The 27,338-nt window shown below is 47.8% G+C and overlaps 2 protein-coding genes across 2 annotated transcripts in view; both read right to left on the bottom strand.

The window, feature by feature from the left end:
- Window positions 1-27,338, bottom strand: part of SHISA7 (shisa family member 7) — a 299,202-nt gene that overhangs the window by 243,293 nt on the left and 28,571 nt on the right. The gene's annotated exons all lie outside the window — the stretch shown is intronic.
- LOC309568907 (uncharacterized protein) overlaps window positions 11,953-27,338 on the bottom strand; it is a gene marked incomplete at both ends in the record, with an annotated part of 46,612 nt that continues 31,226 nt past the window's right edge. The window contains one exon of the mRNA XM_082274683.1: window positions 11,953-12,548. Within this exon, the coding sequence (XP_082130809.1) occupies window positions 11,953-12,548 (596 nt within the window). The remainder of the gene's footprint in view (window positions 12,549-27,338) is intronic.

Genomic DNA, 27,338 nt, shown 5'->3' with positions numbered 1-27,338 from the left:
CTCACCGCACACTACTCACTGACCGGCTGCCCTCTCCACACACTGCTCACTGACTGACTGTCCTCATCGCACACTGCTCACTGACTGTCTGTCCTCATCGCACACTGCTCACTGACTGTCTGTCCTCACCGCACACTGCTCACTGACTGACTGTCCTCATCGCACACTGCTCACTGACTGACTGTCCTCATCGCACACTGCTCACTGACTGTCTGTCCTCACCGCACACTGCTCACTGACTGGCTGTGCTCACCACACACCGCTCACTGACTGTTTGTCCTCACCGCACACTACTCACTGACCGGCTGTCCTCACCGCACACTGCTCACTGACTGTTTGTCCTCACCGCACACTACTCACTGACCGGCTGTCCTCACCGCACACTGCTCACTGACTGGCTGTCCTCACCACACACTGCTCACTGACTGGCTGTCCTCACCGCACACTACTCACTGACCGGCTGCCCTCTCCACACACTGCTCACTGACCGGCTGTCCTCTCCGCACACTGCTCACTGACTGACTGTCCTCATTGCACACTGCTCACTGACTGGCTGTCCTCACCGCACACTGCTCACTGACTGACTGTCCTCATCGCACACTGCTCACTGACTGACTGTCCTCATCGCACACTGCTCACTGACTGTCTGTCCTCACCGCACACTGCTCACTGACTGACTGTCCTCACCGCACACTGCTCACTGACTGACTGTCCTCATCGCACACTGCTCACTGACTGGCTGTGCTCACCACACACCGCTCACTGACTGTTTGTCCTCACCGCACACTACTCACTGACCGGCTGTCCTCACCGCACACTGCTCACTGACTGGCTGTCCTCACCGCACACTGCTCACTGACTGGCTGTCCTCTCCGCACACTGCTCACTGACCGGCTGTCCTCACCGCACACTGCTCACTGACTGACTGTCCTTACCGCACACTACTCACTGACTGTCTTTATGGGCTCTTTCACACAGCCGCTCCGATTTCTTCTTCCGCTGCTGCACTTTGATTTTGCATCCGTTCCGTTTTTTTAACGGAAGAAAAATAGGGTTCTGTTCCGTTCCAAAAAACGGAACAGAACTGAAAGGACGAAAATCGGATGTCAGCAGATGGTCATCCGCTGACATCCACAATCCCATTGACATGCATTATGTCTGTATATCATCCGCAAACGGATGGGGTGATATATGGACATACGGAAAGCCTGTGTGAAAGAGCCCTTAATTAAAAAATACTCTGTTTTAAAATGTTTGTTTATATATATATATATATATATATATGTTTATATACATGTGTGTGTGTGTGTGTGTGTGTGTGTGTATATATATATATATATATATATATATATATTCACCGGTCACTTTTTTAGGTACACCTTGCTAGTACCAGGTTGGACCCCCTTTTGCCTTCAGAACTGCCTTTATTCTTCATGGCATAGATACAACAAGGTGTTGGAAATATTCCTCAGAGATTTTGGTCCATATTGACATGAAAGCATCACACAGTTGCTGCAAATCTGCACATCCATGATGGGAATCTCCCATTTCACCACAAAGGTGCTCTATTGGATCGAGATCTGGTGAGTGTGGAGGCCATTGGAGTACAGTGACCTCATTGTCATGTTCAAGAAACCAGTGGTAAGATGATTTCAGCTTTGTGACCTAGTGCATTATCCTGCTGGAAGAACCCATCAGAAGATGGGTACACTGTAGTCATAAAGGGATGGACATGGTCAGCAACAATACTCAGGAAGGCTGTGGCGTTTAAACAATAATAAAATTGGTACTAAGGGGCCCAAAGTGTGCCAAGAAAATATCCCCCACACCACTACACCACCAACCTGAACCGTTGATACAAAGCAGGATGGATCCATGCTTTCATGTGGTTTACACCAAATTCTGACCCTGCCATCTGAATGTCAGAGCTGAAAGCGAGACTCATCAGACCAGGCAATGTTTTTCCAATCTTCTATTGTCCAACTTTGGTGAGCCTGTGCAAATTGTAGCCTCAGTTTCCTGTTCCTAGCTGACAGGAGTGGCACCTAGTGTGGTCTTCTGCTGCTGTAGCCCATCTGCTTTAAGATTTGTGGTGTTGTACTTTCAGAAATGGTATTCTGCATACCTTGGTTGTAACAAGTGGTTATATGAGTTACTGTTGCCTTTCTATCATCTCGAAACAGTCTGCCCATTCTCCACTGACCTCTGACATCAACAAGACATTTTCCTAAATACAACTTCTGTTAACTGGATATTTTCTCTTTTTTGGACCATTCTCTGTAAACCCCAGAGATGGTTGTGTATGAAAATCCTAGCAGCTCAGCAGTTTTTTAGCCCATCTGGCACCAACAACCATGCCACTTTCAAAGTCAATTAAATCCCCTTTCTTCTCCATTCTGATGCTCAGTTTGTACTTCAGCAAGTTGTCTTCGACACATCTAGATGCCCTAAATGCATTGATTGGCTGATTAGCAATTTGTGTTATCACGCAACTGAACAGGTGTACCTAATAAAGTGTGCGGTGAGTGTATATATAGGGGTGCACACCCTAATTTCAATAGGCCTATGCTAAGCAATGTCTGCATCCCAAGATCCTCCCTAGATGTTCTCCTTGTTTACCATCTAGCTATTTAACCTGGAGATCGTCACCCACTTCCTTACCCTTGAGAAAGTCACATGATTGGTGACGCAACGCGTCGGGAGGAACCAGGTGACGTCACCTTTCGGTTACGGCCGAAACCGGAAGTTCCCTTCTTACATACCGCAACTTGCGGCTACTTGCTGTCCTCTGCTTTGATGTGAGTTTTACTTGTTTTTTTTTTTTTTTTTCAATAAATTTTTACATACTTCACTATGGAAGCCCACTTTGTTTCTTTGAGTAATTGGGAGTAAGCACGGTGATCTTCACAATATCGAGTACCCACCCAAGGAGTGGATATGGAGGGAGCCCCCAATTGAAAGTCCTACCTGAAGAGGAGGAATCCACCATCCCCAATCCCGAGTGGCTACCACTATAAAAAGAACGCCTTTACTGGTGTGATGTGAGGTGAGCTGTCATTGCACCTATTGTTTGGAAATCTTGCTCACCCTGCATGACACCATTTGGATTTCACAGAACAGTCACTTATTATTCTTGAAATGTCACCTTCGGCCACTTTATATATATACTTTTTGCTGCACATGGACATGATTTAGCAGGAAGATTCACCTTTCTTCACAGAGTTTAAGAGCCCATTCAGACTAGCGCGACTTGTCAGCCTGACAAGTCGCGCTCGGTCGCGGTCCTTTGAGTAGTACAGAACCCGTTCTAATAGGAGCGACACAAGTTGCTCCGACTTAGAAAAAGGGTCCTGTACTACTTTGGGGCGACCTCGGAGCGACTTGCATAGACTTCCATTATGTGAAGTCCGTGCAAGTCGCTCCGAAGTCGTGGTGCACGGGGCTGACAAGTCACCTCCCCAAGTCGTGCAGAGTCGTGTCGCCCCAGTGTGAACCGACTCTTAAGCACTTATTGCACAAGATTGCATTCTTTGTATTTGTATTTATTTTATACATATTTTTTATTCACATTTCAACTTTTATTGTATTTATTTTATGTATGGATTCTGCGTGTAAGGTCCACTGAATATCTGTGCATTTTTTATCATTAGTTTTTGTAGCACTGTATTTCACATTTATTCATTTTGTTCACTTTGTGTTATCACTCACCATATACCACCCCCCCCCCCCCCCACCTATTTTCATCTATATATTTAAGACACTCACTGCTTTTGAAAGAAGCTTCTTTTTGCCCAATCTTGCCAATACTCTCATACTTGCAACGTGCATTGATGGTATTTTTGCACTATTTTTTCACTTAGCCTAACCATATAGTTAATTTTTTTTAGCTCTTCATGAAACTAGCGCCGATTCACCTCTTACCTTGATTATTGTTAGTATTTGTGATAATACAGAATTGGCTGCTTGTTTCCTTTTGGGATTTCTTTGCCTGGGATTTGGATCTGTATTTTATCATTTACTGCTCTCACATCGTATACCTGATTAGCAGCATATAGGCCTCTCTCTTCCTTTTATATATAGGGGTGCACACCCTAATTTCAATAGGCCTCGCACACCTATGCTAAGCAATGTCTGCAACCCAAGCAGTGTCCATATCCTCCTCACAGATATCTCACACTAAGCAATGCCTACATCCCTAGCAGTGTCCATATCCTCCTCACAGACATCTCACACTAAGCAATGCCTACATCCCTAGCAGTGTCCATATCCTCCTCACAGACATCTCACACCAAGCAATGCCTATCCCTAGCTGTGTCCATATCCTCCTCACAGATATCTCACACTAAGCAATGCCTATATCCCTAGCAGTGCCCATATCCTCCTCACAGATATCTCACACTAAGCAATGCCTATATCCCTAGCAGTGCCCATATCCTCCTCACAGATATCTCTCACTAAGCAATGCCTATCCCTAGCAGTGCCAATGTCCTCCCCACAGACATCTCACACCAAGCAATGCCTATATCCCTAGCAGTGCCCATATCCTCCTCACAGATATCTAACACTAAGCAATGCCTACATCCCTAGCAGTGTCCATATCCTCCTCACAGACATCTCACACTAAGCAATGCCTATCCCTAGCAGTGCCCATATCCTCCTCACAGATATCTCACACTAAGCAATGCCTATATCCCAAGCAGTGCCGATGTCCTCCTCACAGATATTGGGGTTTATTTACTAAAAGTAAATAGACTGTGTACTTTGCAAGTGCAGTTGCCCTGATTTTCCCCAGAGGTTAGTAAATGCGGTGAAGCTTCTTGGTAAAGAATACCCAGTCAGGTGGAAGGGAAATTGTAAAAAAAAAAAACTAAACATTTGCTTGCACGTGATTGGATGCTGGAAATCCTCAGGGTTTCACCACATTCACCAAGCTCTGGGAAAATGAGAGTAACTGCACCTGCAAAGTGCACAGTCTATATTCCTTTTAGTAAATCAACCCCTACGTCCACTAAGCAGTATCCACATCCCCAGCATTGTCTATGTTCTACCCACAGACGTTATTCACCAAGCTGTATCCAGTGCCGGGACAAGGAAATCCAGCGCCCAGGGCGAAGATGCCAAAATCCCCCCCCCCCCTTCCATTAGGGTTAGTGTCAGGGCACCCTCCATCCCTGCAATAAACGACTGTGCCCAGGGCAGCTTTCCCTCCTGCCCACCCCATGTCCTGGCCCTGGCTGTATCCACCTCCTTAACAGTATCTTTGTGTTCCCAGCAGAAATTGCTCACCAAGTAGTGTCCATGTCCTCAGCAGTGTCTTCATTGCTCACTAAGCATGTAAAACTCTAAGATATGACTACAGAACACCTCCCTTTCTTCTCATCTCCTTAGCATTGTTGAAAAGTGTTCTGCAGTTAACTGAGATGCTGCTAACTGAGTAGGTAGGGGCAGAAGGCCCAAGAAGATTTCACAAGATTTCTAACAGGATCAACAGGTAAGTAGAGGCAGAAAGCCCAATAAGATTTCACAATATTTCTAGCAGGATCAACAGGTATGTAAATAGAAGCAGAAAGCCCAAGAAGATTTCACAAGATTTCTAGCAGGACCAACAGGTAAGTACGGTAAATAGAAGCAGACCGCATTCACACTGCAGCGGCACGACTTCTGCACGACTTCGGGGGCGACCTCACAAGTCCCATGCACCGCGACGTCGGCGCGACTTGCACGGACTTCATATAATGAATGTCTATGCAAGTCGCTCCGAGGTGGCCCCGAAGTAGTACAGGACCTTTTTTCTAAGTCAGAGCGACTTGTGTCGCTCCTATTAGAACGGGTCCTGTAGCACTGCATGGACCGCGAGGGACCGCGACTTGTCACGCTGACAAGTCGCCTGACAAGTCGCGGTAGTGTGAATGGAGCCAAAAGCTCAAGAAGATTTCTGGCAGGATCAACAGGTATTCCTTTAAACTTTTCGAACAGCTAATACAAAACTCTTTCGATGATATATTTACCAGTATCAACGTGGCAAATAAAAGTTAATTGTTAAGGTTAACATACAGTTTATAAAGCAAAGAAAGGGTACCCAGGATAAGGCATTGTTATTTCTTAATGAGAGCCCAGCAGAGATAAGAGATGGTACCAGGGCAGTTGAGGTTTGAGCTCAATGATGTCAATAAACGAAATAAGAAGTTTCTACCCTGGAGATCCTATAGCACACAACACAAAAATGGAAACAGTCAGAGTACAGTATTGCTGATGGCACACTAAATTCACATAGCCCTATTACTAACAATTATTGTGATGACTTTGTATCTTTCATACATGGAGATAAGCTTTATAGACTTTGTCATGTCCGCTAGCTGTGTTAAGGACAAGAAGCGTTATTCCAATATATGAAATGTTCAGAGTCACGTTCTTTCTGCTTCCAATCAAGAATAAAGCAATTAAATGCTGTGTTCTGAAAATGATTACCACTTCTGAAGAAAACAGTTTACATTTCTAAGTGGGGGTTCAGTTATGTCTATCGGGGCCCATTCAGACAATAGGGGGTTGATTTGCTAAAGGCAATTAGACTGTGCACTTTGAAAGTGCAGTTTCTCATGTGGTAAAACTAGGCTACAGAGAATACCCAACCACATGCAAGGAAAATAAAATTTAAATAGTTTTTTATTAAACAATATTTTATACACATATTCAATTTCACATACCACCCACTCGTACTCCCCCAGAAGAAAGCACCCTAAACTATAAGACACTTTTTTCAAAACACAAAGCACAAAACTTTCAACAAAACAAGAAAAAAAATCGAAAAATCCCAAATCTGGGTTCCAGTCTAGGAGTTTCCATACCTTTTGAAATCTACCTACACATCCCCTCCTTATGTAAGCAAATTTTTCTGTTATTAATGTACTATTGACCACTCTCAACCAATCTGCATAAGAGGGCGGGAGCGGGGCCATCAATTTCTGGGCAATCAACTTTCTAGCCTGATAGAGACACCGCAGTACTGCTACCTGTGTTAAAGGGGGGCTACTTGATGTTCCATATATCCCAACACACATAGTTTAGGTTCCGCCAGAAGAGTTACTCCAAATACAGAGTTTTTTGTTTATACCACAACCTCCCAATAGCTATAAAATTTAGGGCAAGCCCAGAACAAAGCCTAGTTTCAAAGCTAGTTCTGACGCCGGAAAAAGCAGCTGTAAAAACTTGCTTTCAGTAGCTTTTTCCATTTGCGTTATTGCACGTTTTGCCACGTCGCTTTTAGCAGCGTTTTTTTCTGCCTCCATTCAAAATCAATGGTTCCCTATGGAAGAATATTGATTTGAATGGAAGTCGCACCGCAAGTCGGATCAGGATAATCCGACTCGCGGGGCGACTTGCGCTGTGAGAATCTTGAGGGGGAACTCCACGCCAAAATGGGAAAAAACGGCGTGGGGGTACCCCCAGGTTCCAAACCAGGCCCTTCGGGTCTGGTATGGAATTTGAGGGTAGCCCCACGCTGAAAAAACGGCGTGGGGGTCCCCCCCCAAAATCCATACCAGACCCTTATCCGAGCATGCAGCCCGGCAGGCCAGGAAAGCGGAAGGGACGAGCGAGCGGCCCCACCCCCCCCTGGACCACACCAAGCCACAGGCCCTTAACATGGGGGGGTGTGGGTGCTTTGGGGTGGGGGGTGCAGAGCACCTTGCCCCACATGTTGATGAGGACAAGGGCCTCATCCCCACAACCCTGGCCGGTGGTTGTGGGAGTCTGCGGGCAGGGGGCTCATAGGAATCTGGAAGCCCCCTTTAACAAGGGGGCCCCTCAGATCCCGGACCCCCTCCCTATGTGAATGGGTATGGGGTACATTGTACCCCTACCCATTCCCCCCATAAAAGGCAGTGTATGTGAATAACGACAGGAGACGTTTTGTAAAGTTTATTTTAAATCTTCATCCGGTCTTCTCCACTCTGCTCTTCTCCCCCTCCGCTCTTCTGCTCTTTTGCTGTCCACTCTTCTGCTCTTTTGCTGTCCGCTCTTCTGCTCTTTTTCCCTTGGCTCTTCTTCTTCCTCCGGTCCTCCTCAGACGATGTCTCCGGTGATTATGCCGGTCTCCGGTCTCTGCAGCCTAATATATAGCCATTAGGGGCGTGGCCTCTCTATGACGTCATCAGGAGACCCCACCCCATTATGTCACAGATGACGTCGTCTGTGACATAAGTGGGATAAGACATAAGTCATCTTGATCCGACTTGCGGTGCGACTTCCATTCAAATCAATAGGCTCCCATAGGGAACCTTTGATTTTGAATGGAAGAAATAAAAAACATATAACGTGGCTTAACGCACGTTAAGCAACGTTATAGCAATGTTATTGAGCCTTTAGCAGCGTCAGATGTTTTTACAGCTGTAACACTGGTCCTCAGAAGGCACAGGCCGTGGGTTCTTGTTGCAGCTTAAAAACGCCTAGGCCACTTACAGCTCAGAATCGTCTGTGTGTGCATAAGGCCATAGAATAACATGGAGGTGCGTTTTTAGGCTGCAAAAAGAAAACGCCTGACGCTACTTAAAGCGGTGTTAAAAACGCCCCGTGTGCATGGGGCCGAAACCTCCAGATGAATCCCCACACCTTGGACATGATGCATCTGGATGTCCCCAGAGAATCTTCCGTGATGTATAGTATGCCCTATGTATTATAAAGATCTGCATCAATTTTTGTAACAGGAGACAAGGATATTAGATCCACTAAATCTCAAATATGGTCCTACTGCTTGTTTGTCAGCTCCCCCACCTCTTCTACCCTTCATGCTCTACATGGAAGATCCACCTCTTTTTCCAGTGCTGCTAGATGTATACTGGCATACAGCTTTGATATCAATCCTTTAGTGGAAGTAGCTCTTACTAGAGTTTTCAAAAGAGGGGAGTTACTCCATTCCAACCCTACAGTTTTAAACTGAGCTGCCAGTGCCTGCCTTATCTGCAAGTATTGGTAAAATCATTTATTCGAGAGGCCAAACTCATCTCTTAGCTCCTGAAAGGTTTTTAATTTACTAGACGAGTGTAATTGCGAGAGTCGTACAATTCCCTTCTGCATACAGTTATTAAAGTTCTCTAACACACCAAGCTTTGATAAGTTTTTATTATTCCAAATAGGGGAATACTCTATGAAACATGCATAATGAAGCAAAGAATATGTTGTCTGCCACAACTTCAATAACAAACTGTAGGGCATTGTAGCTCACTTAATGACCATGCCTCCAGTGCTTCAACCAGTGTAGAGTGTGGGGTACAGACCAGCAATGCACGTCCACTATAACAAGGGGAGCCCTCTGCCATTGCACAGCCCTGTAAATGCTGCAGCTGAACTGGCAAAAAATAGCTCCAAGGTTGTGGTAAAGCTAATCCACCCCTATCTCTTGTCAACTGCAACAGTTGGAGACGTATCCTGGCTTGTCCCCACCTCCACACCAGGTATCTAACTTAGACTGGCCATACATGGTGCAAATTTCTTTCCTGCAACCACGGACAGTGTTGACAGGGGAATCAGGAGAAGACAGTGATTATTGGTAGCCGTTATAGTAGCCGCTAGCGATAATCTCTGGAGAATCCGGCAGACTGGTTTTACCCAAATTGATCGATCTATCAACTTAGTACATTCAGCCTGCCCATTAACTGTTCGAATCTCCGTGAGTTCCTGCTGAAGCAGCTGAGATTTGAACAGTGTATGGCCAGCCCAACTAAACCATGCCCCAGTAATCCATACTGGTGAGCTATGTAAAACGTAAAGAAATTGGGGCATCCACACCATCTTAATCAGATTACAGTGGCCCACCACCGACAAGGAAAGACGACACCTCGTTTGCATCTTTCTCTAAATCCAGCCAATAAAGGCTTTAAATTGTTCAAAATATATGATTTAGGGTATGCTGTTACATATTTTACCAAGTAGTTACATCTCTCCACCACTTGTATACACCTGGCACTTTCGGGCAATGCCCCTCCTAATGGATCCAGTAGAAGTAAAGCCCCGTACACACGTACCGATCGTCGGCTGAACGATCGGCCGTCTTTTGTCCAGGGCTGTCCTGTCCGCTGAAAAGTGCAAAAGACTGCACACAAATTTTGTCGGCCAACAACAGCCGACTGCAGAAGTGATGTCATGTGATGGTTAACTTTCCGTGTGTTTTTTCTTTTCTGAGCATGCCCAGTCTTGCAAATCTGCTGTCTGTTGGCCGAAATCTGTACTGACTGGCGAACAATCGGCCGTTCTGGTGTCGGCATACAAAAATTTTAATGCCTGCAGGACAGATTCTGTTCGGCCGAAAATGCGCTGTCGGCTGTCGGAAGCATCATACTAACAAGCCTACAATCGGCCGATCGGTCGGCGGCCGAATATTTGCGGCCGACAATCGCAACGTGTGTACGGGGCTTAAGGTTGATTTTTCCCAGTTAAAGGATAAACCAGAAAAGGAGCCAAAGCTCTTTATAGTATCCAAGCATTTTTGCTTGCATATGATTGGATGAGGGAAGTCAGCAGAGCTTCCCCTCATTTATTAAACTCTGAAGCAACTGCACTTCCAAAATGCACAAACTATTTCCTTTTAGAAAAACGAACCCCGTTAACATATGTTGCATTAAAGCAGCCCTTCATTTTGAATGTGCCTAAATAAATGGTTGGTATATGCTTGACCAATGTAGAATAGATGTCACCCCCAAACTCTTAGGCTGCTTAAAGCCAAAGGCTCCACCCCCATGCCATAAACCTTTCCCTTTACCTAAATAATTGAGACCACACCGTGCTTGGAGTTAATTGGCCACAGCAGCCATTTTATTAACCCTTTTACCTTAAAATTAACATAAGGAGAAAAAACATTCCTTACAAACATAAAACAATCAGTCATTAGGCCTGTTGGTCTTTGAGGCTCCTCCAAATAATTCCAAATCCTGCACTGCGGGACCTGTGCCCTGATAGGCCTCCAGCCGCGTCACCGGCTCGGAGACAAACCACTCCCCGCAGTGCCACCATTTTGAATTCCATTTAAACTGACATTAAATGGAATGCACCATAGGGACCCATACCAACGATGAGTCCCAACCATACCCTTATCCTAAACTGTTCACCTCCCCCGCCAGCAAAGACCAACAAAACGCCCAGCCGCCATGACAATATAAAATTCCCCCAGAAAGGACAGAAAGCACAAAAGACATGAATCAAAATCAACCATAACAGTCCCAGAAATTAGGGAGGGTGGGTGGGAAGCTTCTTCTTCCTTCGTCCGTTGAACTTCCACTGACCTCCAATCTGAGGGGCCACCCCTCCTAACTGTACCTCAACCCCTCCCAAACCTGATACACCAATCCCTGAATACCCCCCAACTCAAAACAATTTAATTTAACTCACACCTGCCCTGTCTCCCCTCTTCACATGGTCATGTCTGCCCTGCGCTATTTTTTTTTTTTTTTTTTTTTTCGCTTCGGGCCTTGCTTGACCAATGTAGAATAGATGTCACCCCCAAACTCTTAGGCTGCTTAAAGCCAAAGGCTCCACCCCCATGCCATAAACCTTTCCCTTTACCTAAATAATTGAGACCACACCGTGCTTGGAGTTAATTGGCCACAGCAGCCATTTTATTAACCCTTTTACCTTAAAATTAACATAAGGAGAAAAAACATTCCTTACAAACATAAAACAATCAGTCATTAGGCCTGTTGGTCTTTGAGGCTCCTCCAAATAATTCCAAATCCTGCACTGCGGGACCTGTGCCCTGATAGGCCTCCAGCCGCGTCACCGGCTCGGAGACAAACCACTCCCCGCAGTGCCACCATTTTGAATTCCATTTAAACTGACATTAAATGGAATGCACCATAGGGACCCATACCAACGATGAGTCCCAACCATACCCTTATCCTAAACTGTTCACCTCCCCCGCCAGCAAAGACCAACAAAACGCCACCAGCACCCAAGGGTGACACCTTACCCTTGCGTGCCCCTCCAAACCCTCAAGGCTCGCTGGATCCCATCCTGTAATCCCAGGGCCCATAAATCTATACCCACCGCATTGAGGTGGACTCCATCATCCCGCAGATACCGCCATGTGTCCACTTCCAACTCCGGGTGGCGAACCACCAACCCCCCATTCCGACACACAAAGCGCCCCACTTCCTTGTTCAACTTAATCCGAGCCTTATTAAGGCGCGCGACCGACCTGGCCATGCGCCAGGACGTGCGGGCCACCATATCCGACCAAACTACAAGCAGCGCCGGAAAAGCCGTGCGCAGCCTAAGGAAATCCAACTTTATGTCCCTGATCAAGGCCCGCGCGGACCTGGCCCCCAAATCGTTGCCCCCGGCATGCAGCACCAAAACATCTGGCTGCCTGTCCAACCGGGCGAAACGATGCACTTCGGGAAGGACCCTGCCCCAAGTAAGCCCCGGCACCCCCAGCCACCTGACACAAGCCTCGTGCCGAGAAAAACCAAGTTGTCTACCATTAGGACGCACATCAGCTCTCCGGGCCCCCCAGAAAACATACGAGTGTCCCACGATCCAAACAAGGCAGGGTTCCAAACCTACAAGAAAAGGGGACAAAAGGAAAAGAAAACCAACCAATAATCAGATAACCAGCCGGGCCCACACCCCCCCAGCGACAAAACCACCCCCCGTACATACCCTACATCAACAGCTGTGGACGAACGTACAACAAGAACCTCCTAGACTCCCAGCGCCCAATGCGTTTGACCGCATCGTCGTTCAATCCCCAGCGTGCAGCCTCAGTGGCCGCCCCGATCCGAAAGGAATGAGATGCAAACCTACTGGCATCCAAACCCAAAGAGCCCACACACCTTCTGAACACCGATACAAATTGAAAACGAGATAACGACGACCCGTCCGCATGCATTAAAAATGAACCGGGCCGCGAAGGGCGGATTGCCCAGTAATCCCGAACCACCCCTACCGGGCACAGCGGTGAAGACGGCACCGCGAACAACCGGACACGGACCCCCTTGCCACTCTGGTCCGTTTTGGACCGTCGAAGGAGGATAGTAACCCCCTCCCGACCGACAGAGACATCCTGACCCAATAGGCCCCCCGGCACCGTCCGGGAGGAGCTGACCAATTCCCCAATCCGGAAAGCCCCGAAAAAAGCGAGAGAAAAGGCCGCCCTAAACAACACCACCTCGTAACTCGAGGCGCAGTGCTCCCCCAATTGCCGGCAGACGTCCTGCAAAAGAGCGAAGGACACCGGGCGCCTAGTGTCCCTCCTCCGATAAGCCCTGGAATAGCCCCGTAACGCTTGTCTCACCACAAAGTCCTTCGTGTAATCCTGACAACCCAGAAATTTAAACAGAAAGGCCAAGCCGGACAACTTGCGAGCCACAGCGGAAGCCGACGCGCCCCTCTCAAAATGATCAGAGACAAAAGAAAGTAACACCCACCTGACCTCCGGACCCAGAGGATCCACCGATGCCACCCGCAACACCTCCAGCCACTCCAACCATACCTTGCAATAAGCCGACCACGTGGACTCGCTCACCGACTTCCCGATCCATCCAGCGAGGACCCCAAGGCAATCCCCCATAGCCACTCCGGACACGTGACTCCGCGTTGCTCCGCTGCCGGTGCCAACTCCCGGAACCTGTCCCACTGAAAACGAGACAGCGCGTCAGCAATATCATTCTTAACCCCCGGAATGTGCACAGCGTACAGGAAAACATTCAACCGTAGACACCGCAAAACCAAATACCTGAGGAGGCGCACCACCGGCTGAGACGAAGCCGACGCGCGGTTGATCACCTGAACCACCCCGAGATTGTCGCAATGGAGGCGAACCTTCAGGTTCCTGAACTCCGCCCCCCAAATCTCCAGGGCCACCACCACCGGGAACAGTTCCAGCAACACCAAGTTGCTGACCAGCCCCGCTACCTGCCATGCCCCCGGCCAAGGGGCGGCGCTCCACGCCCCCCGGTGAAAAGCCCCGTACCCCGCCGAACCAGCAGCATCGGTAAACAGTTCCAAATCAAAGTTGCTGATCGGCCCGGCCATCCACAAGGATCTACCATTGTATGTGGCCAAAAAACCGTGCCACAGACGCAAGTCATCCCTGTGTTCCCTGTTGAGCCTGACGAAGTGAGTGGGCAACTTCACCCCCGAAGTCGCCGCCGACAGCCGTCGGCAGAAAACCCGGCCCATGGGCATAATGCGGCAGGCAAAATTCAATTTACCCAGCAACGACTGCAAGCTGCGCAACTGAATCTTGCGCAAACCCAGCACCCCTTCAATTTCAGCTCTCAAAGCCCCCAATTTATCCTCCGGTAGGCGACACTCCATGGCCTCCGGAAGCTGAGCACCGTGGTCGGGCCTTCCGTCTTGTCGGGGGCCAACGGAATGCCGAAGCTCCCGGCCACATGCTGCAACGTGGCAAGCAGGATCGCGCACCCGTTGGAAGAGGGCGGGCCCACACACAGAAAGTCGTCCAAATAGTGGATCACCGAATTCACACCGGAAACCTCCCGAACCACCCACTCCACAAAGGAACTGAAGGTCTCAAACAGCGCGCACGATATGGAGCAGCCCATAGGAAGGCAGCGATCCACATAATACGCCCCTTCCACCGGCAGCCCAGCAATCGAAAACTGTCCGGGTGAACCGGGAGCAACCTGAACGCCGCCTCAATGTCCGATTTGGCCATCAAGGCCCCCCGCCCATAATGTCGCACCCAGGCCACCGCGGCGTCAAAGGAAATGTAAGACACCGTACAGGCATCCGGGTCGATGGCGTCATTCACAGACCCACCCTTTGGGAAGGAGAGGTGGTGAATGAGGCGAAACTTGTTGGGTTCCTTCTTGGGAACCACCCCCAACGGCGAAACCACCAAGTCACGCACCGGCACCTCCGAGAACGGGCCCGCCATGCGACCGAGAGCCACTTCCTTGTGCAACTTATCCGACACCACCAAAGGGTGGCGCAATGCCGAACGCAAATTCCTCGCCACCGGCGGCACCGAGGCCAAAGAGCAAGGGATACGAAAACCCACCACAAAACCCTCCCCCAGAAGTCGGGCAGCCGCCCTATCGGGGTACCTATCTAGAAAAGGCCGCAGCCTTTCCACCCTCACCGGCGTCGTCCCCTTTGTGCGAAGGCTCTCCGGACCGCCCTTTTCCGGACTTAAAACACCGAGCCAAGGCATGGGAACCTCCGCAACCGGAGCATTCATGTTTGAAGCGACATGTGCCACCGAACTTACAGGAACCCTCATTAAATTGCCAGCAGAAACCCCTCCTCTTTGCGGCCGGCTGTCCCGGGGTCGCAGAACCACCGGCCCCCCCTGGAAAAAACTGATTCGGAGCCTTCGCAGACGACATGAGCCGCATCCACAGGCTGATGTCCTTGTGGTCCCACCGCAAGGACGGCCTAACCGCCTTCCGCTGCCGGAACTGTTCGTCGTACCGCAGCCAGGCCGACCCCCCGTAAACCCGATAGGCTACCCCTACAGCGTCCATGTAGCAGAACAGGGCCGAGCAGTTTTCCGGCGCCTTTTCCCCTATGACGCCCGCCAGAATGGCAAAGGCCTGCAGCCAATTGGCGAAGGTCCGAGGGATAAGCCGATAGCGTCGCGCCTCCTCGTCCTCCTTCTTGCGCTCCTCCGGTTTAACCCTGTCCAGGTGAAACTTCTCGAGGGGCAACAGCGTGAAGATTTCCACGTACTCACCCTTCCAGATCTTCTCCCGGACTTCCTGCTTCAAATGTGCCCCCAATGGGCCCTCAAAACAAACATATACCTCACCTTTCGCTGAATCGTCCAGGCGAACGGCGTCCGCCTTCCCCTCCTTCGCCGTCCCGGTCTTGTCCCCCGCCGCCCCGGCCGTCACTGCCACCACTGCCGGCGCACCAACAACCTGGGGAGGGGCCCCAGCCCCCCCCGCAACTAGCCCCGTGGAAGACGGCCCCGCCAGCCCCGGGGCCCCCCCCGGCTCCGTGCCCGAGCCCCCCGCCGGAGGCACCCAAGCCGCCGCTGGAGACAAGCGGCCCCCGACCCCCGGGGGCAAACGCCCCAAGAGGTCCCGTAGACCCAGGAGGAAGCCCCTCAAACCCCCATCATCACCCCCTTCCGGGGTCCCCGCCCCCACTGGCCGGGACACCCCCACCCCCCGAGCCCCTCCAGCACTCCCACCCCCCACATCAAACAAGCCCCGCAAATCAGACAAAGCCAGAGAAGGAATTGTGACCTCACCTGTCTGCCCAGGGGGGGCGCCCCCAGCCGCCGATCCAGCCTCCCTCGTCGCCGACCGACCACCGACATCCTCTTCCACATCCGATCCGGACACCTCGCCTTCCGAACGATCGTCCCCGGGCACCGCCGACATCCGTCCACCAGGTGTCGCACTCCCGCCATCTGCAGAGCCGAGCGACAGGCGTCCACGCCCCCGTACTCCAGCTCCGCCCGACGGAGACCTCTGTGAACCAGCCGAACTTCCGATGACCCGGCCACGTGACTTGCCCCGCCGCGTCATCTCTCTGCGCCCAGCCGAGGCCGACTCCGAGTCCCGCCGATCACTGCTGCCACCGGCCGCCATGAAGCCGCTCCCACGCCGAGGCACCCCTCCGACCGGAGCATCGCCAGTAGGGGAGCCCGCCAGTCCAGTAGCACCCCGGCGAGAGGGACGGGGAGATACCGAAGGCCGCCTCCCCCCACTACCCCCAGAGCTCCGTCCATGCAGAGGATTCCTCCCAGAGGCGCGCACGGCCGCAGCAGGAGTACGCTTAGCCGGCGGCCCTGAAGGGTCCCTGTCGGGGCTCCTAGGATGACGCTGAGCTCGAGGGGAAGGGTCCGGTGAAAAACGCTCCGGCGGCCGTGACCGCCGAGCCCGCGGGACCGCAAGCCCCTCCGAATCCTGTGCAGAGTCCTGAACCCCCATCAACGTGGAGACCTGGGACCGGAGCCACTCAGTCCCCTTCACCGCGGCAGCGGCCTTGATTTGCTCCAGCAAAACGTCCAAATCCGCCATCACAGACCAGGGAAGCTGAGGTGAGATGCTCTGCAGTGAAAAAGGTGGGTGACCAAGCTTCTTCTTCCTTCGTCCGTTGAACTTCCACTGACCTCCAATCTGAGGGGCCACCCCTCCTAACTGTACCTCAACCCCTCCCAAACCTGATACACCAATCCCTGAATACCCCCCAACTCAAAACAATTTAATTTAACTCACACCTGCCCTGTCTCCCCTCTTCACATGGTCATGTCTGCCCTGCGCTATTTTTTTTTTTTTTTCGCTTCGGGCCTTGCTTTAATATGACTGTCCTGACTTCACTCATTTCATAGTTTTGAAAAGACCTTGCATATATGTATTTGTGCCTCTTGCTATAGAAGTATTTTTTGCTAAACAAGCTAAAATACAAGTAGGTGGCTGTTTTACTACATCATTTAGGAAGACCATCTGTTGTTTTGGCAAGGGTGTGCACTGTGCATTCTGGTGCCCAACACGCAGGCTGTTGGCTCTCTGTGTGTGGCCTGCAATGTCCTGGGCTGGGTCAACTGCCTGTTGGGCACCCGTGCACCTTTCAGAACAGCTGTGGTGTGACAGATTCTGAAATAGACAGTACAGTCAGGTGGACCTCACTCCTTGTGTCAGGAGTGACACAAGAGCTTGTAATCTGGTAGATGGGATTCAATTTCACTGCTGCTGCCCTTCACCAATGGGTTGGGAAGGTTAAAACACACTGCCACTGACCACTGAATGGGTGGGTCAAATAGCACTGCTAATAAGCACTAGTGCAGGTGGGGTGATAACAATATTGCCACTGACACTAATGCTGGGGGCTATTATTGTAGTCACTGACACCATTGCTGTGGGTTTTTATTGCAGTCACTGACACCAATGCTGGGGGTTATTATTGCAGTCACTGACTCCAATGCTGGGGGTTATTATTGCAGTCACTGACTCCAATGCTGGGGGTTATTATTGCAGTCACTGACTCCAATGCTGGGGGTTTTTATTGGATCCACCAACACCAATGCAGGGGGTTATTCTTGCAGTCACTGACACCTCTCTTGAGGGTTCTCAGTGGTCATTGACACCAATGCTGTGGGTTCTTATTGCATCCACTAACACCAATGTGGGGGGCTATTATTTTGGTCACTGACATCAATGATGTGGGTTCCTATTGCTGCCAGCCACTCAGACTGTCTTTCTTTTTCTCTAAAGATGAAATGCAATAAAACATCACTTTAAAACCTCACGTTGTAAGGGAAAAGAGCCTTGCAATCAATTTTAAATGTTAATACTTGTCAGTGACTGCCCGGCTGGCCAAATATTAAAAGACATGATCAAGACAGAGTTCTTGGCAACCAGACTAGATTTGAATAAACATTAGTAGCCATTTACTACCTGGAAAGAATCCGGGAGCACAAAGCGTCCTTCTATGTTCCTCTGCGTATAATTGTATGAATCCTGAATTATAAATAGGTAGCTCAGTGGCATGGAAATGCTGACTGTGCTGGTTCAAACATCACTTGGATTTACAACCTCCTGATAGTTAAGTGACCTCACCTTCAGTCATTTTAATTATTCATTTTTTTCTTTCTATAAAGGTATTAAAATATTCATGGATATCAGGACCATCTTTATTACAGGTACCAAGATTGTTTTATATGTTGCTTTTTATGTTTTTTGCTAGCTGCACATGTAGGTATGCATGGATACTTGCAGAGATATCAGAGGAAACCTCGGGACTAAGCAAATGTGCAAATTCCTAGCAGGCTTCTTGTCATTCCATCATTGGATGAGAACATCTTCTTTGTTGCTGCACACATTTGATGCTGAGCCCCAGGCAGATAAAAGAGACGTACATTAATGCAGCTATGTATTCATTAATAAATCATTTAGTGTGTAAAATGCATCATGTGTAAGTAACTGAATTTGACTTGGTATCAGCAACTTTCAATCCACTACGCAGCAATGCTCAGCCTGGGAGAGAGGGGGGCAGATGGGAGAGTCAATGAGCTGACAAGGAACATGCTGATAGGAGGAGAGAGCAGAGTAAGCAAAGGGATGACCTCATCATTTTTCTGCTGCTCTTTCACTGTTCAGTCAGAGGGTAGGGGTGAAGAAAGAACATAACTGTACCTCTTCTGCGGTTTATAACTGTAATAATTGATGTGGTGTCATCCACCTGGCTGTGCTGTATGAGGGGGCTGTGTACATTTCTAAACTACATGGACAAAAATACACTATATTGTCAAAAGTATTGTGATGCCTGCCTTTATACGCACATGATCTTTAATAGTATCTCAGTCCGTAGGGTTTAATATTGAGTTGGCCCACCCTTTGCAGCTATAACAGCTTTAAATCTTCTGGGAAGGCTGTCCACAAGGTTTAGGAGTGTGTCTATGGGAATGTTTGACCATTCTTCCAGAAGGTCAGGCACTGATATGGACAACAAGGCCTTGCTCACAGTCTCTGCTCTTATTCATCCCAAAAGTGTTCTATTAGGTTGAGGCCAGGCCAGTCAAGTTCCTCCACCCCAAACTCGCTCATTGATGTCTTTATTAACCTTGTTTTGTGTACTGGTCCAAATCATTTGGTGGAGGGGGATTATGGTGTGGGGTTGTTTTTCAGAGGTTGGGCTTGGCCCCTTAGTTCCAGTGAAGTGAACGCGTCAGCATACCAAGACTTTTTGGATAATTTCATGCTCCCAGCTTTGTGAGAAAAGTTTGGGGTTGGTCATTCCTGTTCCAACATGACTGTGTACCAGTGCACAAAGTAAGGTCCATAAGACATGGATGAGCGATTTTGGGGTGAAGGAACTTGACTGGCCTGCACAGAGTCCTGACCTCATTCCGACAGAACACCTTTGGAAAGAAATGGAGAGGAGACTGCGAGCCAGGCCGTCTCGTCCATCATCAGTGCCTGACCTCATAAATGCATAAAATAATGGCCAAACATTCCCATAGACACACTCCTAAACCTTGTGGACAGCCTTCCCACAAGAGTTGAAGCTGTTATAGCTGCAGAGGATGGGCCAACTCAGTCTTGAACCCTACGGACTAAAAATGGGATGCCATTAAGTTCACGTGCGTGTAAAGGCAGGCGTCCCAATACTTTTGACAATATAGTGTATTTTGACAGGCAATACAACTCCCTTATGTGAATTTTTTCTTTTTATTTAGCTATTTGCTAAATAGACCTTGTAGGCTCTTCTGTCATAAATGCTTTTCCCAGCCTGTCAGTGATAATGTACTCTAACCACTCTTGTGCAGCTCAGACCACATTTATGGCACCCTCATTATGTCATGGTGATGTGACTCCCGTACACATGCGTGAGAGTGACATCATCGAGGCCCGGGCCATTCAAAAGACTAAATAGACAGAACCTGGAAAGAAAAGGAGGTGAAGAGAGAAGCATCCAGGACCAGCAGGAGTGGTGACAGCATAGCGCTGGAGGTCTCTATTTGACAGGTAAGTCTCCCATAGTGTGCTAGTATCAGTGTTGCCAACCGCCCGTAGATTTACGGACAGCCCGTAAAATCAGGGCACTTTTCTCCTGCCCGTAAATGCCCGTAGCAGGAGAAAAGTGCCCGTAAATCTACGGCGGCGGCGGCACTGGCAGAACTGCGCGTGCGTGGCGCGCAGTTCCGGAGATCCCCGAGCTCTCTCGCACTCGCAGAGAGATGTAGACTCGCACTGGATGATGATCATCGCCGGTGTCCTGCGAGTGCCCGCCTGCGCCCGCCCCTGCCTCCGCCCCCGCCGTCATTTAAATTTTCCCGCCGGCTGCCAGGCGCCGCGCCAGCAGTATGGAGTGGAGTCTGTGCTGCAGCGCAGCTGTGGAGTGTGGACACTAGAACTCTAGAAGATGCTGCTGGACGGACGGACGCATGGTGGAGTGGAGTGGACAGAGCAGACAGGCTGTGACAGCAGAGGCAGAGCCTCAGAGAGAGCACACAGAAGAGCAGGAGGACTGGTCTGGTGAGTGGGGTTCTGAGCCACCGAGGCTCAGACACTCAGCTAGCAGTAGCAGCACAGACTGTCACTGAAGTAGTAGAGAGATGAGTCAGGGGGCAGAGGACATCAGTGTCCTGCTCCTGTGCCCCCTTCACTTCTCCACAGGCAGAGTCACACAGCTTCACTCTGCAGTAATGTCACTGATATGGCTATGGAGAGGTGAAGGGGACTTAGGAGGAGGACACTGATGTGGAGAGCTAAGGTAAGGGGGACAGAGGAAGAAAATACTTTGAGGGGGTGAGGAGGGCACTTCCATTGTCCACGCAGTCTCTGACCACCCCCTGTACCATGTCTGCAGTCTCTGACCACCCCCTGTACCATTTCCACAGTCTCTGACCACCCACTGTACCATTTCCGCAGTCTCTGACCACCCCCTGTACCATGTCCGCAGTCTCTGACCACCCCCTGTACCATTTCCGCAGTCTCTGACCACCCCCTGTACCATTTCCGCAGTCTCTGACCACCCCCTGTACCATTTCCGCAGTCTCTGACCACCCCCTGTACCATGTCCACAGTCTCTGACCACCCCCTGTGCCATGACCGCAGTCTCTGACCACCTCCTGTGCCATGACCGCAGTCTCTGACCACCTCCTGTGCCATGACCGCAGTGTCTGCCCAGTGCCCACCTCCTTTACCATGTCCGCAGTGTCTGCCCACCTCCTTTACCATGTCTGCAGTGTCTGCCCAGTGCCCACCTCCTTTACCATGTCCGCAGTGTCTGCCCACCTCCTTTACCATGTCCGCAGTGTCTGCCCACCTCCTTTACCATGTCCGCAGTGTCTGCCCACCTCCTTTACCATGTCCGCAGTGTCTGCCCACCTCCATTACCATGCTTGCAGTGTCTGCCCACCTCCTTTACCATGTCCGCAGTGTCTGCCCACCTCCTTTACCACGTCCGCAGTGTCTGCCCAGTGCCCACCTCCTTTACCATGTCCGCAGTGTCTGCCCAGTGCCCACCTCCTTTACCGTGTCTGCCCACCTCCTTTACCATGTCCGCAGTGTCTGCCCACCCCCTTTACCATGTCCGCAGTGTTTGCCCACCTCCTTTACCATGTCCGCAGTGTCTGCCCAGTGCCCACCTCCTTTACCATGTCCACAGTGTCCGCAGTGTCTGCCCACCTCCTTTACCATGTCCGCAGTGTCTGCCCACCTCCTTTACCATGTCCGTAGTGTCTGCCCAGTGCCCACCTCCTTTACCATGTCCACAGTGTCTGCCCAGTGCCCACCTCCTTTACCATGTCCGCAGTGTCTGCCCACCTCCTTTACCATGTCCGCAGTGTCTGCCCACCTCCTGTACCATGTCCGCAGTGTCTGACCACCTCCTGTACCGTGTCTGACCAGAGTCTGCAGACTCTGATGTAAGGGGGAACTCTGTGCTGGCTGGGTTATGGTAACCCAACCTTCATGTAAATTTGAGAAATATGTTTTTTACTTTTGTTTAACTTGAACACATTGCTAATAGCACTAGCTATATGTTTATAGTTAAAATATTGATATTTACACGGTTTAGCACTGAAAATTGTTATTTTAGGTACTTTTTTCAGTGTCCGTAAAAAATTGGTGCTGTCCGTAAATTTTGGACGTTCTGCCAGTAAATTTCCCTCCGGGGGGTTGGCAACACTGGCTAGTATGCACTGCATACTAGTACATTAGGGCCTCATGTACACAGGGCATTCTAAAAAACAAGTTGCAAAAACAGTACTGACGCCAGGAAAAAGCTGTTAAAAAAACATACTTTTAAAAAGCATTTAGCATTGGCGTTAATGCGCGTTTAGCCATATTAGCGTTTGGCAGCATTTCTCTTCCCTCTTCTATTTTCCACTCCCAAATCAAATTACTACTTAAAAACATTTAGGTTTAAGCTATAACGCTGCTGATCCAGAATGCATGGCCCTGGATTTTTTTTGCAGCTTGAAAACGCCCATGCCAATTACAGCTCCTAAAAGCCTAAGGGGTTTATTTACTAAAGGCAAATCCACTGTGCGCTGCAAAAGCACTTGAAAGTGCACTTGGAAGTGCAGTCCTGTAAATCTAAGGGGAAGATCTGAAATGAGGGGAAGCTCTGCTGATTTCTATCAGCCAATCATGTGCAAGCAGAAATGCTGGTTTTTATTTTCCTTGCATGTCCCCCTTAGATCTACAGTGACTGCACTTCCAAGTGCTCTTGCAGTACTCAGTGGATTTGCCTTTATGCATGCATGGACACAATGAATAACATGGAGAGGCGTTTTTAATCTGTAAAAAAAAAAAAAAATGCCTGACGCCCCTAGGAGCAGCTGTAAAAATGCCCAGTGTGCATGAGGCCTATAACTTAAACCTGCAGAGGGCCCATTTTTTAAAATTAAATTTCAGCATTTAATACCGCTTTAGGAACGTATAATCACGGTATGAAGGGGAAAAACTATGTATACTGTTTCTATATCACACAGAATATACTGATATCCTTCTTTTCTGTTCACTAAAGAATGCATGAACCCTAATAATGAACTTCTCCTAATTGCTCCTTTTATATCTGTTCAAGAACTTCAAAAAATAACTGTTGATCCTGCCAAAAACCTGGTAAAATCTGAAATCCATGGGCTCTATGCAGTGCTATCTTAACCACTTGCCGACTGCCGCACGACTATTTACGGCGGCGGTCAGCCCCTCACAGGCAGAGCGACGTAGTACTACGTTGCTAGCCTGTGAGGGTCTAGGGAGCGAGCATGCTCCCGCGCGGTCACAGACCCCCCCGCGCATGTGACCGGCGGACCCGATGTCCGCCGGTCACTCGGCGATCGTTCTTTGCAGAGGGAGAAAGGCAGGCGGCTGATGTAAACAAGCCGCCTGTCATTCTCCCCTGTGTAGGAATAGTGATCATACGGTTCTACTATGTAGGACCGTTTATCACTGTTCCTACACCTCAAGCCACAGCCAATCACAGTTAGAATCACGCCCCTAAGGACACACACAACCCCTCCCTCTCAAAAAAAGTTAACCCCTTCACTGCCAGTGTAATTTTACAGTAACAGTGCATATGTATAGCACTGATTACTGTAGAAATGTCACTGGTAACCCCAACAGTGTCAAAAATGTCAGTTAAGGGTCCGATCTGTCCGCCGCAATGTCGCAGTACCGCAAAAAAAATTGCAGATCGCCGCCATTACACGTTAAAAAAAACAACAACAAAAATTACAAAAATCTTTCCCTTTGTTAGTAAACGCGATAACTTTTGCGCAAACCAATCAAAATACGCTTTTTGTGATTTTTTTTACCAAATATATGTAGCATAAAACAAATTGGCCAAAAATTTTAAAAAATTTTGATTTTTAAATTTTTTTGGGGGGGAATTTCATATAAAAAAATGTGAAAAATATTGTTATTTTTGCAAAATTTACGCTCTTTTTTTGTTTATAGCGCATGATCAAAAAATTGCACAGGTGATCAAATACCACCAAAAGAAAGCTCTGTTTGTGGGAAAAAAAGGACATCAATTTAATTTGGGTACAGCATCGCACAACCGTGCAATTGTCCGTTAAAGTCACGCAGTGCCGAATCGCAAAATAGGCCCTGGTCAGGAAGGGGGTAAAATCTTCCGGGGCTTAAGTGGTTAAAGGATGCTGGTCTGATGCTTCAGCTGTCGTCTGCCGGCTCACATGACCACTAATCACTCAGTTCCATGCGTCCTCAGAGCAAAGAGTGGTGACCCCCAGACCGCTGTGTCCGCCGGACACAGCAGATTGTGGATCCTGGCTTTTGGCCCAGTGATCATGTGATCGCAATGATCACTATATGATCATAATGTCAGCAAAGCTGTGATGAATGCATTCATTTATAACAGCTGTGTTGCTTATGCTGTGATTATCCCACAGCTATCACATGGTACCTGGCCAATCACAGCACCCTGTACCATGTGATTAGCTATAGCCAATCACAGATCATTAGTTATCTTAGCTGTCATGAATGGTTAACTCGTTGCTGTTACAATTATATTCATTGTAACAAAGTGTAAAAAAAAAAAAAAAAAAATCTATAATGACCCCCTTAGAGTAGTACAGTGTTACTATGGTGACACTGAACTACTTTGATTAAAGTATTTTGAAAAAGAAATGTTGGAAAAAAAATTTAATACATTTTTTTATTTTTTTACATACTGTCACCATTCAGTGTCCCTGATCACCCCCACATCAGTCTAATGATGACGCTGTACTGTACTGGTGACAGTATGTAAAAAAAAAATAGTGAAAGAAAAATAATTTTATTCAATGTCTTCATTATAAAAAAAAAATTGTGATCAAAAAATTACAACTTCAAAAAGCTCATCATGCCTCTTACTAAATGCCTCAGACTGTCTACTTTCCTAAAAGGGGTTTATTTGGGGAGAATTTGTACTGTCCTCGTATTTTAGGGCCATCCATACATCAGAATTGATCAATTTTCAAATATATATTATCATGGCTTGTTAAAGCTATAACTTTCACACAAAGAAATTAATATACACTTATTGGGATTTATTTTTTTTTTTATCAAAGACATGTAGTAGAATACATTTTTGGTAAAATCTGATTTTATTGGATATGTTTTATGACAGAAAATATAATCTTTTTTTGAAATTTTCGGGGTTTTTTGTTTATATCGTAAAAAAATGTTGAATAGCAAAAAAATGCACTAATCATGAAGGGGGGAAAAAACTTCCAGAGCTCAAGTTGTTGAGGAGTGTTATCAGCTTCTCCTAAAACACATTCTCAGATAGTAGAGTTCATTTTATTCAATATATTTTTTGTTTTAGGAAAGTTTTTCACGAATTAACAAATTCAATGTATGTAATTTTTTGTTTTTTTACGGGAAAGCCCATTCATTCAGTTATTGCCAAAATGAAATGTGATAAAAAGAAATATCAAGTCATTGAATGAACTGAAAAGGTTTATACAATTGTTTGAAAATCTAGTAGTGTATGGCTTACTTTAGTGCCGGTTCACACTTGTGCGGCTGCGGAGATCGCATGTAACAAGTGTGAACCAAGCCTTAGGAACTACATTTATCAGAAGTGTTTTGTCATGGCAATGTGGCTCAATGTGTATTTGCAACTAAATGCAACAAAATCTCTACTTTTAACCTGAGTAATTGCACAGATTTGTTTTTTTGCTGACCAGGTAACAAAACCAGTCCTGTTACTGTTACCCAAGTAAAGAAAGTCTGTTACTTGCAGGATCATCAGGTGAAAAAAACACGTAAAAGGAAAAAAAGGCTTAAAAAAAAAAAAAAAAAAAAAATGAATGCAGCCACCACATCTAAGAACTGGTATATACAATTTTTCGTTCATTGGTTTAAATACAATATAAACTTAATTAAATTAGTAGCTCAAACAGCTGGTACTAAATGTTGAAGAGAATGAGAAGAAGGAAATAGTACCTTATTCCATGCAGAATGAGCATACTGCTGGAAAATTTATGGGTGCAGAGTAATGTAGCACTTACTGTAGCTTATACCATCATCTGTGCCATACCTGTGCCATGACCTGTGCCATGCACTTACCATGACCTGTGCCATGCCTATACCATCTCCTGTACCATGACCTGTGACATGCCTGTACCATCACCTGTGCCATGCCTATACCATCTCCTGTGCCATGCCTATACCATCACCTGTGCCATGCCTATACCATCATCTGTGCCATGCCTGTACCATCACCTGTGCCATGCCTGTAACATGACCTCAAAGTCACTCAATTTTTTACAGCGTTTTTTGCCGCGAAGCAATACCTATTACATTTTTCTTTTTGCGCCCCCCCAAAAAAATTTTGAGCACCAGCCGCCACTGTCATAGACACCATAATAGTTTTACATACCTCCTAACTTTTTGAGATGTGAACAAGGGACACCTATTAGCAAAAGTATGTAGGCATAGGAAACTCCCTGCCATGACCCCTTAACAGACTTGTATAAAGTACTCGAAATTTCTACTTGAGTAAAAGTATAAGTGCTCGATCAAAAAGTGACTTGAGTAGAAGTGGAAGTGCTCACAGAAAAAGTTACTTAAGTAGAAGTACTAAAGTATTCAACATTTTTTTACTTAAGTATTGCAAGTAGTTTTTTCAAAAAATGTGCTACTTAAGTACTAAAAGTAAAAAGTACCAGTAGTTTTGAAAAAAAATTTCTACTCAAGTACTGAAAGTAGAAGTACAAGTACTGTGTTATGTAGTTATTAAAGAAAGAAGTCAAAAGTTTGAACATCATATTGTTTTTTATTATTTCAAATGATTTATTCAAATGATTAACCTGTGTTTGTTAGTAGTTTCTTGATGCACTTTAAGCGCTGTAGCACCATTTATTTGTTTGTTTCATATTTTCTTTTTATTGGAAAGATTTGGTATAGCAGCTT

The sequence above is a fragment of the Pelophylax lessonae genome (genome assembly GCF_965119305.1).
Source record: "Pelophylax lessonae genome assembly, chromosome: 12".
Lineage (NCBI taxonomy): Eukaryota > Metazoa > Chordata > Amphibia > Anura > Ranidae > Pelophylax > Pelophylax lessonae.
The sequence above is the reverse complement of the archived record's forward strand: the minus strand, read 5'-3'. Positions and strand labels throughout refer to the sequence as shown.